Source organism: Ochotona curzoniae, unplaced genomic scaffold (assembly GCF_017591425.1).
Source record: "Ochotona curzoniae isolate NIBS_2020 unplaced genomic scaffold, NIBS_Ocur_1.0 scaffold_1852, whole genome shotgun sequence".
Lineage (NCBI taxonomy): Eukaryota > Metazoa > Chordata > Mammalia > Lagomorpha > Ochotonidae > Ochotona > Ochotona curzoniae.
In genome coordinates this window covers 35,391,288-35,409,380 of record NW_024467087.1, presented here as the reverse complement: position 1 = coordinate 35,409,380, position 18,093 = coordinate 35,391,288, and the positions used below count along the sequence as shown (strand labels likewise).

General features: G+C 43.6%; 2 protein-coding genes across 2 annotated transcripts in view; both read left to right on the top strand.

Moving 5' to 3' along the window:
• The first annotated feature begins 6,395 nt into the window (after window positions 1–6,395).
• On the top strand, window positions 6,396–7,884 carry BEX3 (brain expressed X-linked 3). The gene is made up of 3 exons (XM_040999871.1): window positions 6,396–6,503; window positions 6,860–6,932; window positions 7,346–7,884. The coding sequence occupies exon 3, from the start codon at window positions 7,358–7,360 to the stop codon at window positions 7,661–7,663; it is 306 nt and encodes a 101-aa protein (XP_040855805.1). The 5' UTR covers window positions 6,396–6,503; window positions 6,860–6,932; window positions 7,346–7,357; the 3' UTR covers window positions 7,664–7,884.
• Window positions 6,429–18,093, top strand: part of LOC121169301 (protein BEX2-like) — a 46,800-nt gene continuing 35,135 nt past the window's right edge. The window contains exon 1 of the mRNA XM_040999860.1: window positions 6,429–6,503. The gene's annotated coding sequence lies outside the window, so the exon portion shown is untranslated. The remainder of the gene's footprint in view (window positions 6,504–18,093) is intronic.

Here is an 18,093-nt window from a genome sequence, read left to right as displayed (position 1 = left end):
TGCTTTTGAAGTCCAGGAACATTTGTCTTTTGAAGACAACTCTGCTGGATATGTCACATGTTGACTCTCTAGGTGACAATCCTGTGAAAGCCAGCCATCTCAGTCTAAGCTGCTCCAGTACTTACCTGTTTGGTTCACCTATCAGTTGTAGAGTTACCCTAAACGAATTCATCCTTGCCTCAGATATTGTGGAACAAAAAAGGGCAATTCTCTGAGAGCACTTTCTGCATCTCTGACTCAGAATCTGTGTGTGTGTGTGTGTGTGTGTGTGTGTGTGTGTGTGTGTACTCAGCATAGGTCCAACAGGGAATTTTGGAGTGGAATGTTAGCTGTCAATAAATAACTGAAAGAGTTTGAAGTCAATGTATTACTAGATCAACAAATAAAGTTGGGGAAATGAGAAAAAAAGGAATGAGGAGTTCTGAATTAACAGGTTATGAACATTTCCAGGAAAAAAAAATCCACACACAAGTTTGCTTAGAATATCTCTTTGGAAAAAAAGAGGAATATTCTGCAACCATAAGCCTGAATTGCTTCATGACAATTAGCAAGAAAAAAGCAGAGGCTTTCTACTTTGGTAGGGACTGTTGCTCAACCACATTCTTGCCTGTTTATCTTCCCTCACATACATTTTAACTGTGGTTGTGTAAGTTGAAACATCTGAACTAACAGAGTTTATTGGGTACTAGGGTCCTGTTAGGGGCAAGAAGTATGAAATGCTCTATTCATTCCAACACTGTATTTACATTCTATAGAAAATAAAAGGTACTAACTCATATTTTGTGAGTTTTTCCCAGCAGAGATTAGTCTCAATGCTTCATATTCATAGGAAATCTGAAAAATCCTTATGGCTGTTTCTTGGGGTTAAAATATATGTACATGAAATGTATTATGTGTGTTCCAAATGACACTGACTTCAGAGCATGGATTAAAAAAACTATTTTTTCTGGTCAAGCAAGTGAAAAATTTCCTTTGAATCATTCAAACAAAAATTGTCCTATAGGTGATGATTTTAACGTGGTGTTTATGTGAAATAAGCATTCACAGTGTTTCTTGGACCCAGAACTGCCTTTAAATGATACAAAATTCAAAATAATGTTTTGTCAAAATTACACCATTTCAACTCTCATCAGTGGTGTATGACAGTGCATAATTGCTTAGGTACTTGCCAACACTATGTACTACCAATTTTCAGTTTCACTTTTATTTTATATTTGCTTATGAAAATAATTCATATCCTCTTAATCCTTTGCCTGAAACTCTCCAATAGATTCCACTAAGACTTACAATAAAAGTTAAATTGTTTACAATGAACTAAAAGATATTCCTACATAATATTGCCCTTGTCTAACCTGATCTACTAGTCCTGGCTTTGTTCATTATGCTGTAGTCTCAACAGCTTCCTTTCTATTCATCAAAAGAGCTAAGTTACATACCACCTCTTATCTTTTATACTTGATAACTTTTCTACGTGAAATGCTCTTTCCCTGCTATGTAGGTGGGCCTTCTTTCTCATAATCCAGATATTCATTCGAAAGTCATTTCCTCCTATGCTGCTGAATATAAAGTAGCTTGTGCACCCTTTACTGCTTTTACCCTGTCACTCTAGATTTTCTTTTTTTTTTAAGGGTTTATTTATTTATTTTATTTATTTATTTTATCTGCTTTACAGAGAGAAGGAGAGACAGGGGGAAAGATCTTCCAGCCACTGGTTAACTCCCAAATGGCTGCAATGGCTAGAGCTAATCCAATTCAAAGCCAGGAGCCAGAAGCCACTTCCAGGTGTCTCATATGAGTGTGAAGAGTCCCAACGACTTGAGCCATCCTCCACTGCTTTCTCAAGCCACAAACAGGGAGCTGAATAGGAAGTGGAGCAGCTGGCACCCATATGCGATTTCGAGCACTTGGACGTGGAGGATTAGTCAATGGAACATCACTCTGGGCCCCACCTTCAGATTTTCTTCTAAGCACAGTTAGTATCTGAAATTATCTTATTTATCTGATTACTAGCTTGTCTCTGTACTCACGCTGGAAGGTCTTTAATAACAGGCCATTATCTGCTGTTTTCTGGTAAATCATTAGGGCTTGGCACATGCTAGAAGGCTCAAGTGTTATTAGTTGATAGATTTTATTCTTATTCTTTGCTAATTGTTCTACTGGTATGTTTATTCCTATCAATTTGTAAGAGCTCCTTAAACAGATGGATGTTACCTTTTTTTTCCCCATTCATTGACTTCCTAAGACTGCTGCAACAAAGTAGGAAAATCTAGGTGGCTAAAAACCACATGATTTTGTTAACTAATAGCTGTATAGACTAGAAATCCAAAACCAATGTGTCAGAAGATTCATGCTTCATCTGAGGCTCTAGGAAGGATCTTTCTTTGCCTTTTCCTCGTTTCTTGGGATAACTGTCATTTTTTTTGTCATTATTTCGTTCAAAATGGCATCACTCTAATCCCTGCCTATATTTTCCTCTTTTTTAAAAAAAAATAAGGAAACTGGTCATATTGGCTCATAGCCCTCTCAGATGACATCAGCCTGACTTGATTACACCTGGAACGTCGCTGTTTCCAAATAACAGCATAGTCCAAGATCACGGTGTTGCAGAAAAGCAGGAGTCTGTGTGGTAGGAGTAGCCATAGTAGTATGCCTCTTGTCCCTAAGGGATTCATTTTACCAGATTTTTTCAAAGGGTGCAGAGCTCCCGTGCTATAGCTCTTCCTGTTGCAGCTGTTACAGTGTTACAGCTGCCCTTGTTATACCCTTTCAGCTCTTACTGTGTTGCAGTATTATAGCTGTCAGGGTCACAGTTCCTTTGCAGCCAGGCAGCTCTCAATGCTACAGCCACAGCTTCTCTTTGTTGGGTTTGTCAAAACTTGGCTGTCTTCTGTGGTACAACTTATTTTCTCTGCTGGATTCTTTGTCTTGCAGCCACAGCCAGTGAGATACAAGGGCAAAGTGAATGGCATTTATTAAATAAGGTAGAGGGATCCTCCTCAATCCTTGCCTGGTTCAGAATTTCATGTGTTTCTAAAGCAGGAAGTTAGCTCTAATTGGTTGAGGTGTATGCAAGTGAGGTATCCCACATGAACCAATTCAAGAATTGATGTGGAGTAGCCCGTTTTGTACGAGTGCTCAATCATGTCGACTGGGAAGAAACAACATCTGAAGATTGCATTGTGTATGTTTCTCCTATCTCCCCCTTCCCTCGGGGTTGTGGAGATTTAAGTCATGCATGCTTTTTTCTTTTCCTGTGCTTTTTTCTTTCTTTTCCAGGGGCCCCTACAGTCCCAATTGGGGGAGCTTAAAACTTCAACATATACATTTTAGTGACACAATTCAACTATAATTCGAATAGTTTTATCTAATTTTGATAGGGATCCCAGGGGCCCTTGGAAAAGAAAAGAAAGGAAAACCTAAGCATTGGATGGCCAGCAGTTTTGAGAAACATCTCCAGCTGGGCAGCACCTTTGGGGAGGCATTAGTGTCTGCCGTTCCTTCTCTGTGTGTGTCTCACCCTTTGTGATAATGAGATAAAGAACTTGGCAGAGAAGAGAAGCTGTAAACTGTGGTAGCAGAGAACAGCTTTAATACACAGATCTGCAAGTCCAGAGCTGTGCTGTTTTTCTAGAATCTGACTTTCAGGGACAAGATGCAGACTCCTCCTGCCACTACTCCTGTAGTTTGTTTTTAAAATTTGTGGGAAGCACCTGAATTCTTGTAGTTGCTTTTTTGGACAGTATTGGGATCATAACTTATGGGGGAGTAGCAATGCTCAAGATAAGGCAAGATCTCATGACTATTTATGCATATGTTTTTTGTTGCTCCACAAAGCTTATCCTTGTGTCCAGTGGGAAGTAGTATTGCACCCAGATTTTGAGATCCCCAGAAATCATCAGGAGTCTGAAGTCTATGCAGATGCATAAGGGCAGTTTATTCAGGCCAGACTGGGCTCCCAGCCGTCACCCCAGCCCAACAGGACTTGGAGAGAGAGCTCCCTGAGGTTGGACAGCATAGGGTTTTTATACACTTCAGGCCAATTCTGCACAATTCCACAGTTATGATTGGTCAGTGTAACTGTTAACTTTAAAAAAGAGCAAGTTGGCAGGCTTCAATTGGCAGGTTTGAAGCAAGCAACTTTCAAACAGTACAAACTGGTAGGCTATAGGGTAGTGAGCAATACATCTTTTAAAAAATAGCAAGTCTTATCTAAAAAGCATGCCAGGGGTGTCCTCCCTGAGGAGTGCTCTGCCTAAGTGACCTGTCAGTGTCACATAGACTATCAAGCCTGGAGTTTACACAGCTCCCCAGCCAAGCAAGCAAGGTAGACATCACAAAAGCAGAAACACTGAGGTTCCTCAGTAGAATGGTACTCAGTGCTGAATCTAGAAGGTTAGGAGTTCTCTTGACCCATACATGGTCCTGTTCAGTTCATCAGTTTAGATTACTACAGAAGGCAGATTTGCAATAGGAAACAGTATCTTCACATATCAGCTGTAGTTTCTAAAATAAAAAAATCTTCAGCTCTCCAGTAGATGATGAATATTTGTTGCTTTCATAAGTCAGACGTCTTAGTTTCTCAGATCTTTATTTCAGGCTGGACTTCTTAATTTAAATTCTTTTAAAATAATACATTAATACATGATTCTCAAACTTCAGGCTATCTATGTACTAAGTGTATGCTTTTCCTTTGTTCAGTGTCCCAAATAGTTTAGCGGGGTAGGGTATTAAATAACACAGCATGGGGCCAAAACTGGAGGCACTAGTACATTTGGTTTGGCTTGCCTTCCTGCAGTATGTGATGATTTCTGTTTCTTTTATCATACCTAACAGCTACTAAATAATTTTTATAGCAAACCACTTTCTTTATGGCATCTCTTTCTATCTGTGATCATTGTTTAGAAAATTATTTCAAGTTGAAGAAATGAATAGCTGTACTCAGGATGAATTTTAGTCTCAACTTTAGTTACTGACGCACAACCTCTGTTTATTTCTAACATTTTTAAACACATCAAAAAGTAAATGGTTTTGAGTCTAATTTCTGCATACTAGAGACTTAACTTCTGAGCTGCTTACAAGAAAAATATTTGTTGGGGTGGTTTGGAAAGTTTGGAAAGGAAAGCAGGGAACATAAAGGCTCTTTTAGTCTGTCTGGAGTATCAAAACTGTTACACAAAATGTCCAAGTTCTGTCAACTAGAGTTCTCCCTGAAGATTTACTTTACAGATTACTTTGTAAACATCAACTGCATTCAGGTAGAGACCCTCCTTTTTTTTAAACACAATTTTTTAACAGGCTAGGCATGGTACGCTTCAAAAGTGATGCTAATGTTGTGTAGAGTCCAGCAACTATATTTTTTGTATGGTACAGGCACACATTAAAAAAGAAGCTTTCTTTCCCTGCAGAATGAAGCATTTTTTAAAAGATTTATTTCTTTATTTATTTACTTGAAAGTCAGATATTACAGTGAGAAGAGACGAAGAGAAACATCTTCTGTTTCACTTGAACTGTTTCACTGTCCCAGTGGCTACAACGCCTGGAGCTGAAACCCATCCAAAGCCAGGAGCTTCTTCCGGGTCTCCCACGCCAGGTTCAGGCTCCCAGGGCTTTGGACTGTTCTCCACTGCTTTCCCAGGCCACAAGCAGGGAGCTGGATGGGAAATGGAAAATTCAGCACATGAATCGCCGCCCATAGGAGATCCCTCCGCGTGCAAGCAGAGGACTTTAGCCAGTAGGCCAGGGCGCCAGGCCTCAGCATTTTTCTTCCCCGAAAAATGAACACTTATTATTTCAAAGTTCCTGCGGCATGTTGAGTTTTTTTTGTTTGTTTTGTTTTGTTTTTGTTTGTTTGTTTTTTTCCTTTTTCCAGAAAGGGAAATAAAGAAAAGCACATACAGTCCATTCCCTCTGTACACCTCCCTTTCTGGCAAGTTCCCTCCTGCCTCTTCACCTCAGCCATTAGAAAGGTAGAACTTAAGAGACTATGGTGAGCATTGGTGACTGTACAAACACGAGGTGGGAAGAGAACATACAGGGGAACCCGAGAAGCCAAGAAGAAAAGGGGAGAAAGCAAGAAAAGACCAAAGCCACGGCAGCCACAGGACGGTGAAGCTGGCGATAGAAGATGATCTTCCCTAGCAACCAGAGGCTAGAGAACTCCAAGCGTAAGGCGATATTGCCACTTGTAGTCCCTCAGATTGGAGAAGACAGAGATGAGTGACAAGCCGGTGTGCACCGGGGCACCGTGTACAGATGGGTCTTGTGTGTATTTCGGGGGCGGGGGGTGTAAGGGATGCGTGTGCTTGAGGCTGCTGGGGGCGGGGAACTCAGTTATACTGGCCGCCACCGTCGGGGGCGAGCGCGGCGGTGACGCGCGGCCGTCACGTGACCCCGAGCTGCAGAGGGACGCAGCCTCGGGTGCAGTCGTCACTCGCGTCTGACTAGCAGCTCCCCGCTGTCCTGCGCACGGCGGGCTGGCATCGGGCCCGGGGAAAGCAGAGCAGGTGAGGGCCTGGCGGCCAGGGCGGTAGCAGCTCGCGGGCGCACAGCGGCGCAGCTGCACCCGCGGCTCTCTCCACACCGCAGCCCCGGGTTTGCGCAGTGGCCCCTGGGGTGGGGGTCCCAGGGCGGCTGGGGTGCTGGCGGGCAGAGCAAGTACGACCTAAAGGAAACTCCCCCTAGTCGCTGCGGGAAAACGGTGAAGCCGGCGGGAGAAAACGGGGGAGGGGGAGCGACTGGAGCATCCGGGAGGCCGAGGGGAAGGGGTCGCGGGGAAGAGGTCGCGGGGAAGGGGCCGGCGAGGAAGGGGGCGGCGTGGCGGTGTTGAGCAACCCCCTCTCCCATGTCTCGCCATCCGCAGGTCCCAGGTGCTGAGTGTTGCGGCGGCGGCGGCGAGAATCCAGAGGAGGAGGAGACGACAAGGATAGGCCCAGGTCGGTGCGGCACACGGTCGGGGACGAGGAGCGTGCTGAAAGCCCGTCAGGACCCAGACCCCTCCACCGACCCGTGCCCCCTCCCCCAGCCCTGCCACCGGCCTCCATTTTGATCCTTGCAGAGCTCTGGGAAAGAATCCTGGGAAAATAAAAATGGTGGGCTTTGCCAGGGGAAGGTGTCAGGAGGCAGTGAGCAGAGAGGCAGAGGGAGGGGCTCCAATCTAAGGCCCCCTAGAGGACGCTGGAGGCTTGTAAGGTGGGGGGAAAAACACCAAACCTGTGATACCAGGTCTCTGAGTCCTGCTGGTCAGTGTACCACGCATCAGTCTCTCTCCTTCCCCTTTACTTGTATCCAAAGAAATACATCCAGAGAAAATAATAATAATAAATTTGTCATGGCAAATATCCACTAGGTAAACGAAGAAATGGAGCCACCCATGCAGAATGGAGAAGATCGCCCTTTGGGAGGAGGTGAAGGCCACCAGCCTGCAGGAAATAACCGACGGGGACAGGCTCGCCGACTTGCCCCTAATTTTCGATGGGCCGTACCCAATAGGCAGGGCAATGATGGGATGGGTGGAGATGGAGATGATATGGAAATGTTCATGGAGGAGATAAGAGAAATCCGGAGAAAACTAAGGGAGTTGCAGCTGAGGAATTGTCTGCGTATCCTTATGGGGGAACTCTCCAATCACCATGACCATCATGATGAATTTTGCCTTATGCCTTGACTTCTGCCATTTTCCATGAGATTAATACTGTGATTTCCAATGATCTTTTCCTTGCATTCTCTCTATATGCCTTTATGGATCCATTTGCTGTGAACCTTATGTTATTTCCATGTGTCAAGTGGGTCTTGTGTTTCCAGCTTGCATCTGCACCCAGATTTAAGTTTCTGTCAGCAGTCCATTTGCATGGAAAAAATGTAAAGTTAATAAAGTTAATAAAGCAATCAGTCCATTATTGTCTTATTAAAAAGTATAGACTTGCATAAAACATGAGTCAAAATATGGAATGAAATACACCAAAATGTTGTTTGAGATACATTATTTGTGTGTGGTAAGATGATACATGACTTTATCTTCCTCTAATTATCTGGAGTTTGAGAAGCAATGAAAATGATTTTCAACAAGTCTGAATATATTGAACAATTACTGGCTTAAGAAACTGAAAGAAGAGTAAACTGTTGCGATTCCCAGTCTTAAAAGAATACCCTCCATTTTAAAAAATATTTATTTTATTTTAAAAAATCTTTTTGGAAGGCAGCTCAGAGTTACAGACAGAAGGAGGAAAAGATCTTTACACTGCATTACTTCCAAAGTGGCTGTAACGGCTAGAGCTTAGCCCATCCAAAGCAAGGAGCCAAGAGCGTCCTCCGGGTCTTCCACACTGGTGCAGGGTCCCTGGTTTTAGGCTGTCCTCTGCTGCTTTGTCAGGCCACAAGCAGGGAGCCAGATGGGAAGTGGCGCATCCAGGACTTATTTGTCACCCAGGGAAAATGTTCAGTATGTGGACACTTGAGGGACTTTGTAACCAACACCCAGTGCCCCTATGGGATCCTGGCACTTGCAAGGTGGGCATATGGGGATTGGGCCATGGCGCCCAGCGCTAAACCCTCCCTTTAAAGCGTTGATTTTCTCTTCTGTAAAGTGAGGTACAAAGGTTATTTCACAGGGATGCTAAGTGGAACAGATGAGGAATGAAACTTCAAGTCTTCAGTGTTTTAACAAGCTCCCTCCCATCAGATACCGAGGGAGGAGCTCGGAGGAATGCTCATCCAGAAAGCATTCTTATGCATTCTTTGCAGTTTTGTGCCTCTGCTTTGTAACATGATGTTACATGCATTACCTGCTGCTGTTTCCTGGTTTAGTTCCTGTTAAAAACGTGCTGGAGATTTCAACCTAACTTAACCTCACTGATTGCTCTGCGGGTCCTGCTGAGCAAAATCCTCCTTGGACCGCTTTAAAAGCCTGGCAAATTAAAGTTATGCATTGAGTGCAACGCCCAAGCTTCTTAAATTTGTAGCAGTTCATTTAGGGATTATTTTTGTGCCTTCCTCTTTAAAGAACACATGACAAAATAGTACTGTGGGGCCTGGCTGAGGAGATGCATCTAGGTACCTCACCTGTGTGGACAGGGTGTGTTATTACAAACCCGCCCAGCAAACGGACTGATGGCTTTATTTTTTGCTTGTGTACCTCTTGGGTATGGGTTTTCTCAGAGGAGGCTCCTGGGAGGCCTGCCCATTAGCTTAAAAGACATGCAAATTATTTGGGGGGGGTGGGCACTTGCCATTTTCTTTTCCTTCCACACCAAAAACATGAAACCTAGATTCATAAAAACTGTTATTAAAACTTTTGACATTATAAAAGGTTACAGAAATGGTGCTCTTCTCCAGACAATGATTGTGTACAAAGTATTCTAGAATTGAGTTGCAAATTCAGGGTCTTAATATTATCAATATTAAATTAGTAAATGTGATTGATCGGTAGAATCAGAAACCCAGCTCAATGAGGTTTGTTACAGACTTCTTAATTATGTGGCCTAAAGCAAGCAACTATTTGTCCAGGCAGTACTAAATTTCTAAAAGAACAAATAAAGAAACTCTCACCCAAATCTGTATTTAAAAAAGTAAAAACAACAAAAATAAAACGAAAAAATCCCACAGTATGTATTTTCACATTTCAAAAGAACACAAATTCCTTATTTGTCACCCAGGGAAAGTGTTCAGTATGTGGACACTTGAGGAACTTTCTAACCAACACCCAGCCATTGTTAATCCTTGAATACCCTGGAGCAGCAACTGATGCTTTGACATTTAATGAAATAATTATACATAGGAATGTTGACAACATAGGCAATCATAAATATTGCAATCATAATCACCTTTAAAGGGCCCAGCAAGGTAGCCTAGTGACAAGGGTCCTCGCCTTGCACGTGCTGGGATCCCATATGGGCACTGGTTCGTATTCCAATGGCCCTACTTCCCATCCAGCTGCCTGCTTGTGGCCTGGGAAAGCAGTCAAAGATGGTCCAAAGCCTTTGGGAACCTGCACCAATGTGAGAGACCTGGAGAACGCTCCTGGCTCCTGGCTTTGGATGGGCTCTTGCAGCCACTTGGGGAGTGAATTATTGGACAGAAGATCTTCCTCTCTGTCTCTCCTGTCAGTATATCTGACTTTCTAATAAAAAATAAAATAAATCTTCAAAAAAATTACCTTTACCTGCATTTTTTTGCAATCAAAATATTTCCAAAATAGAATATTCCAAAAATTAGACTGCAATAATCAATCAGTGTTATTTTTACCTTTCTAAATATCTTATTAAATTAATGATTGCCATGAATTTATTAATATCAGTTTTATAGTACTAAGCATATTGAATAAATTATGCCTTATCTGTATGCAAGCTTATACCCTTTTATAACAATGGTTTTGTCTTAATTATCCTGAAGCTATGTATTACCTAGTGCCTCAGATAGCAGTTGATTAATAGCGTAGTTATGCATTTAACTACCAGTTTATTAATTACTTCACAATTATAGTTTATCTAAAATGTAACAATTAACCTTTTTTGTCCTTGTGTCTAAATTTTTATATTAAAATCATTGATTTACGAAGCAGAGGGACAGAGAACACTCATTTCACTGGTTCACACCACAGTTGCCTGCAATAGGCCTTGGTTGAAACCACGCCTCAAGAACTCATTCCAGGTTTCTATTGTAGGTGGCAGCAACCCAACCACTTGAGTTATCATTGCTGTCTCCCAGCATCAAGGATGCAGCCAGGGAGAGAACCCAAATATTTTGGTATGAAATGCAGGTGTCTTAATCCATCTCAACTGTTGGGTCAAATGCTATGGCTTATCTTACATACTCATTTAAAGTTTTCTGTGAGAAACGTTGTAGAATGTGCTACTTTAAATAATTATTTATGTAATACAGGGGGGATTCAAAAAGTTTGTGGAAACTATGCATTAACTTTTTAAAAGATTTATTTATTCATTTATTTATTTATTTATTGGGAATGCAGATCAAGTTTATGGAGAGAATGAGAAACAGAGAAAGATCTTCCATCCACTGGATCACCTCCGAGATGGCCACAATGTCTGGAGCTGAGCTGATCCAAAGACAGGAGCCAGGAGCTTCTTCCAGGTCTCCTACATTAATGCAGGTTCACAAGGCTTTGGGCCATCCTCTGCTGCTTTTCCAGGCCATCAGCAGGGAGCTGGATGGGAGGTGAAGCAGCCAAAACATGAACTGGTGACCATATGGGATCCTGGTGCTTGCAAGGTGAGGATTTATCCATTGAACCACCATGGAGGACCCAATATGCATTAACTTCTTTTTTTTTTTTAACATTTATTTTTATTATTTTTTCATTGGAAAGGCGGATATACGGAGAGGAGAGACAGAGAGGAAGATCTTCCGTCCGATGATTCACTCCCCAAGTGAGCGCAACGGGCCGATGCTATGCCGATCCAAAGCCAGGAGCCTCTTCCGGGTCTCCCACGCGGGTGCAGGTTCCCAAAGCCTTGGGCTGTCCTTGACTGCTTTCCCAGGCCACAGGCAGGGAGCTGGAAGGGAAGCGGGGCTGCCGGAATTAGAACCGGCGCCCATATGGGATCCTGGGCGTGCAAGGCGAGGACCTTTAACCACTTGCGCCACCGCGCCGGGCCCAATATGCATTAACTTCTAATTCCAGTTGTTCATGATCTTTATGGAGCATCTTTGTACAGGTCATTGACGCATTTGGATCATGTAAAAAAATTAGGATGAATGCGAAAATATAATCCAATCATCTAAGAAACCAATATGTGCATCCAGAGCATAAGTAAATCACTTGGAGTTACTTAAATAACAAGTTGCAATATACACATGCTGCGAATATATTCAACTTGTGAATATACATACATATATCTATAGATATAGATATTGCCACACACACACACAACAACCAAGCTCCTGAATCAGGACCATGAATCTCCCCATAATGGAAATTATAAATACATTAAAACAATGGTTAGAACTGCTAGGGAGCTACATATTTTTTTTGAAAGATTTATTTTTATTTGGAAAGTCAGATATACAGAGAGGAGGAGAGACAGAGAGGAAGATCTTCCATCTGATGGTTCACTTCCCAAGCGGCTGCAACGGGTGGAGCTGAGCCGATCTATGGCTGCTTTCCCAGGCCACAGGAAGGGTGCTGGATGGGAAGCATGTCGGCCGGGATTAGAACCGGCGACCATATGGGCTCCAGGCGCGTTTAAGGTGAGGACCTTAACCACTATGCTATTGCGCCGGGCCTGTTACATATTTTCTGAAATGTAATATTAAGAATATGTTGCTTTTCTTTTGCAAGTGACACATCCAAAGAATATTGTTTCCTTCAAGGGAAACCATGTTTCCCCCACATATTACATATAGATGATCAAGTAAATGATGCTGGAAAATTAAATAAAGGTAAGAGAAAAATCTGATACTGAAGACTGCCACAAAAAGTCAAAGTTATGAGGTAGATTAAAGTAAAATGGAGCAGATACTATGAAGAAGCAGAAGTTAGGACACAGAAGTAATCTATGTAGTGAAAAATTAACGTACCTCTAAGTAATAACAAAAACACCTATTGTATGATTGCGTATTTCTTGAGAGAGAAATATACTTTCAGTGTTTCTGACCCCCACACATTTCAAAAAATGGCCTCATATTGCACATTGAAGAATGGCTCCCACTTAGCCTTCAAATACAATAAAAAAAAAAAAATGAGTTATTCTCCTTTACCAAAATTTGACTGTATTTGGAAAAATTTTCATAGCAAAGGACCACCTTGTGACCACAGCCAGCACTTCAGTTTGAACATCACCAAGCAGAAAGATTAGGGTTAAGAAAAAAAATCTAGGGCCCGGCACGGTGGCACAAGTGGTTAAAGGTCCTCGCCTTGCATGCCCGGGATCCCATATGGGCGCCGGTTCTAATCCCGGCAGCCCCGCTTCCCTTCCAGCTCCCTGCCTGTGGCCCGGGAAAGCAGTCGAGGACGGCCCAAAGCTTTGGGAACCTGCACCCGCGTGGGAGACCCGGAAGAGGCTCCTGGCTTTGGATCGGCATAGTATCAGCCATTGTGCTCACTTGGGGAGTGAACCATCGGACAGAAGATCTTCCTCTCTGTATCTCCTCTCTGTATATCCGCCTTTCCAATAAAAAAAAAAAAAGAAAAAAAATCTAGGGCTGGAGGGCTTGCTGGCTGACCTAGGCCACAGTACCTGCCAGTGAGTTTTGGGGCAAAAGGTGGGCCGTGTGGGGTTGGGCCGTGACACCAACTGGCACATCAGAAAACCAGGTCTGGTGCAGATAGGGGATTTGTGGGCTCACCCCTGTGGGACTGTAGTAACTCCTTGTTATTGGGGTTGCTGGGAGTGGTGACAAGCCAAAGTGGTCATGACCACAGAACTAACCGGCACTTGTGGGAACTGGGATTGAGAACAGCCTGGACTGGTGTACCTGAGAATTTAGTCTTGGGGTAGTCTGAACTTCAGCACCTGCCAACACATATAAAGGCTGGGACTTGGGGGATGAGTATGATGGGCAGGGGCCTAGTAACCGCAGCTAACAGTAGCTCTTGCTGGTGAGCACAAGAGCTGGATTTGGGAGTGGGCCCTTCCAGGCAAGGCTGCACCACTCATCAACATGTGTTTGGGCTGACTTAGGGAAATAGGCCGGGCAGGGCCAAGCCAAGCTGCATCACCCACTGGCATGCACGAGCACCAGAACGGGGTGTGGTCTGCATTGGGCTAGGCTACTACCTCTGCTGTTTCATATGAGTACCAGGGATGGGGGCAGGGTAGGCCAAGCTAGGTTGCAGCATCCATTGGCCAGTGCTGGGACTGAGGGGAGATCATGCCAGGCTGGGTCAGAGCAATCACCAGCATGCACAAGATCTAGGCTGGAGCAGGCTGGGTAAGTGAACTAAGGGGACTTTCCTGCTATGCTGCAGTCCAATGGTAAGCATGAAGACCTGGGGCTGACTGAATTGAACATAGCTGTAGCATCCCTCAGCATGTGTGTGGACTGAGTCCAGGGGCATACCAGACTGGGCTCCAATACCTGTTGGCATTTGCAAGAGCCAGAGTGGATGTGGGATAGTCTGAGCTAGGTTGTGGCACCTATGAGTGCACATGAAGGCTGGTCTGGGAGTGGACCAAGCAGGCTGTATTGCAGGATCCACCCGTGAGAGCCAGAAAGGGTATAGGATGGTTGGGCAGGGCCACAGTACCCACTGTGAATGCTAGGACTGGAGGTGGGCTGTGTCATGTTGGGCCAGGTACCCACTGGTGTTCATGAGGAGATCTTGGAAGATCCATGACTGGGAGGTGGTCTGATAGGAGAACTTGGTGAACTCCCCTATTAGGTTGCAACTCTTGCTGATGAGCATGAGAGGCAAGACTGGAGACAGCCCAAGCCAGGCAGGGCAATAGTACTCATCAGTATACTTGTTGGCTGAGTCTGAGGATGGACTGGGCTGGGTCAGGTCTGCAACACCTAAAGGCTGGTACAACAGCCAGGACAAGATATAGGCCAAGGTGCATTGAGTGACAACACCTGCTGGTTCACATGAAGGCCACAACTAGGAGCCTACAGGTTGGGCTAGGCTGTAGCATTCACCTGTGTATGCCAACGCAGGGAAGGCCATGCTGGACTGGGCTGCAGCACCCACCAGCACCCACAAGATGCTGGGCTGGTGGGTGAGTTGGTAGGGGAACTTCTGGGACTCCCCTGATGTGCCACTACCACTACTGGTGAGTATGAGCGCTGGGACTGGGGATGGACCTGGCTAGGCAGGACTGCAACACACACTGGCCTACATGTGAGCTGGGTTGGGTGGAGGGGAAGGCTACCGCATCTGCTGGATATATACAAGAGCCAGAATAAATGTGGTTTGGCCAGGCTTTGCCGCAGCATTCACTGGCAAGTGCTAGGACTGGGGGCAAGTCATGTCAGGATGGACCATAGTACCCACTGGCAAGTGAAAGATCTGATGCTGAGAGCAAGACTGGTAGGGAAACTGTGGATGCTTCCCTGCTGGACTGCAGCTCCCACTGATGAACAGGAAAGTCAGGGATTGGGGCATGCCAGGCCGGACACCTGACCATTGGCGCACATGTGGGCCAGGTCTGTGTTGGGGCAGACTGAATTAAGCTGCAGCACCCATGGGTATACATGAAAGCCAGATGGGGTGTGGGATGGACTGGGCTAGGTTGCAACACATACTGATATACCCAGGAACCGGGATTGGGGATGGGCCTGGTTGGGGTTATTGTGAGTCACCTCAAATAGACTACAGTGCCTACTGATATGTGGAAGGGCTTGACCTGTGGCAGGCTGGATTGGACTAGCCCAGACACTTATCAGTTTGTGTAGAAGACAGGGCTGAGGGTGAAACTGACTGAGCAACTGCATTCACAGATGTGGGTTTAGGCTGATGCAGGTGTCATACTGAACCAGAAATCACAGTGGCATATGAGTCAGGTCTGGTCTGATGCATATGAGTCAGGTCTGGGGTTACCCCAGACAAGGTCTCTTGATGGATTCCCCAGCTAGACTGCTAGACTTGAATTCGGGCCACAGGTCGGATGTAGTCTGACCTTGGAATGCATGTATTGGAATTGGTCCTCCTCGGTTGCTGATGCCTTTGCAGTCAACAGTTTTGCCAGAAACACATGGGGGCCAGTGGAGAACACTGAGTGCCTCATCAGAGGATGGAAAGCAGAGCAGATTGGATAATTCTCCTGGTGTAGCTTTGGCAGCAGGTACTTGGGAATGTGGATGCACTGAGGCATACTTTGTCTAGCAATGGACCTTGGGAAGATTTTCTCAGCTCTGGAGCAACAAAACCAACAGTGTCTCAGAACTATCAAAACCACTCAGGTAATATGCTTGCAACGTTCTTCCCCACACTGGGGTCTCTAAGATGACGTCCAGTAGCCATTTTTCCATGCCTGGTTGCTGATGTAGTTTGGCAGCAAGGGGCAGCCTACTCTTATTTTTTGCCAGCCCCTTCCCCCCACGAATATAGGAGAAAGAAAATGGAGGCATTGGTCTCATCCACTTTCCTCCATGCCTCAACTCTCCCTAACCTAACTGGTGGCCCATATCTGTCTCAACTATGTAAACAACATAAAAAATAGATAAGATACAGAAAAGTGGGTTATTCTTGAATAACAGTGGAATTAATTTTGGGCCTGTTTAGAAAGAGGTCTCTTTGGGACATCTAGGGAGAGAACGCAATAAAAAGTGTGAAGGGTTAGAGGAGTTTGGGCTAGAGATTTGGAGCTGAAGGTCTCTCCCTAGGAATGCAGTAATCCCTTGCAGAAGTAGAAAAGATGAGCCAGAGAGCACATAGAAACGAGAAGTAAACTCAGACTTGTGACATTTAGAGCAGCAATGCAGTTCAGACTGTAGGACTCCAGCTGTTGTAACCTGAGAACTAACTGGGTCAAAATCTCCACTCCATTTTGTAAAATTTGTAAAATTAAAAAAACTACAACTGAAACATAGTTATAAAATAGCCAACTGTACATAAGAACAGTGATAGTATATGCACACAAGAACATTGTAAGAAATAATATGCAACACATATCTAGAAGAAATTGAGTATCTCTTTAAATATCAGACCGAATGGAGTTTAAAATAATAGAAACAATAGGAATTTATACAAATATACAGAAACAGTTAACAAAGTAAAGTCAGCAATCCACCAAGATGGGACAATAATGCTTCATCTATGGAAACCTAATTAAATTAAGAATGAAATAAAAACTAGAACAGGATGAGTAGGAAAATCTGTAACCACAATGAGAAAGATTTATATAAGCTTCCTGGTACTTAACAGTATAATCACAAAATATAAACAATGATGTAAAAGATGTTATCAGGCTATATTTGAAAAATCCGTGGATCTTACAAATTGCATAGTACGTAACAATATACATATTTAAAATATGAATAAAATTATTTTTTTAAGATTAGGAAGAAAACCTTTCTGCTCTCATCATTTCTATTCAACATTACACTGAAGGACCTATAGGTACAATGAATAAAGAAAAATAACTACAATCCATATAATTGACAAAGCAAAAAGGGAAAACTATTCATAAATCACATGAACATGTATACAAAGAATAACATGCAATTTTTAGAAAGCAATTAGAGATTAGTGGCTCTTGCGATGTTATGAAATAAATTATCACTATACCTGGAGGCCGACACTGTGCTGTAATAAGCTAAGCCCCCACCTAGGGCACCAGCATCCCATCCAGGCATCCCCACTTCCAATTTAGCTCCCTGCTTGTGATCTCTGAAAGCAGCAGAGGATGGCTCAGGTCATTGGGTTCCTGTACTCACAAAGGATAGCTGGAGGAGGCTCCTGGCTCCTAACTTCTGACCACTCTGTTCTGGTCACTGAGGCCATTTGGGAAATAAATCAACAGATTGGAAATCTGTCTGTCTCTCTCTCTGTAACTCTACTTTTCAATAAAAATAAATTAACCATTAAAAAATCAAAGCATCAAGTCTAATTCTGTGTACAAGCAATGGATAATCAGTATATTTGAAATTGATATAAATTTCAGTAGTATTAAAACACAAATACTTAAAAACTATAAAATATGTGCTAAATATGTAGAGTGAGCAGGTTCCAGCAGTTGAGGCAGAAGAAGGAGTGGCAGGGGCCAGGCAAACCAGCTTTAACTTGCAGGAATCTTGCATGTGCATACATTTCTGCTGCCAGAAAGTTCAAGATAAAGGTCAGCTGTGTCTAAGGGGCAGTTAAAGAAGAATCCAAGAGAAAATCAGTGAAGTTTTCAGCCAATCATTCTCTTGCGAAAGTGGAAAAGGAGCCGAGAGTGGAAAAAACACATAACAGTAAAAGGTAAGTCCTGGGACAAAAAAAAGTGAAAACAAAAAGAAAAGGATGAGCTAACCAAGGAAGTTGAGATTCACCTGTGGAAAACAGGAAGGCTAACAATACAGAGAGTCCAGCATCTGATGAAACAGAAGAGAAAGGAGACAAGTCCATGTAATCACATACATTGTAAAAGTACCTATCTCCTTTTGTTAACTATTTTGTGAATACTAGTTTAGTAGCTGTAAAAGCACTTATTTTAAAAA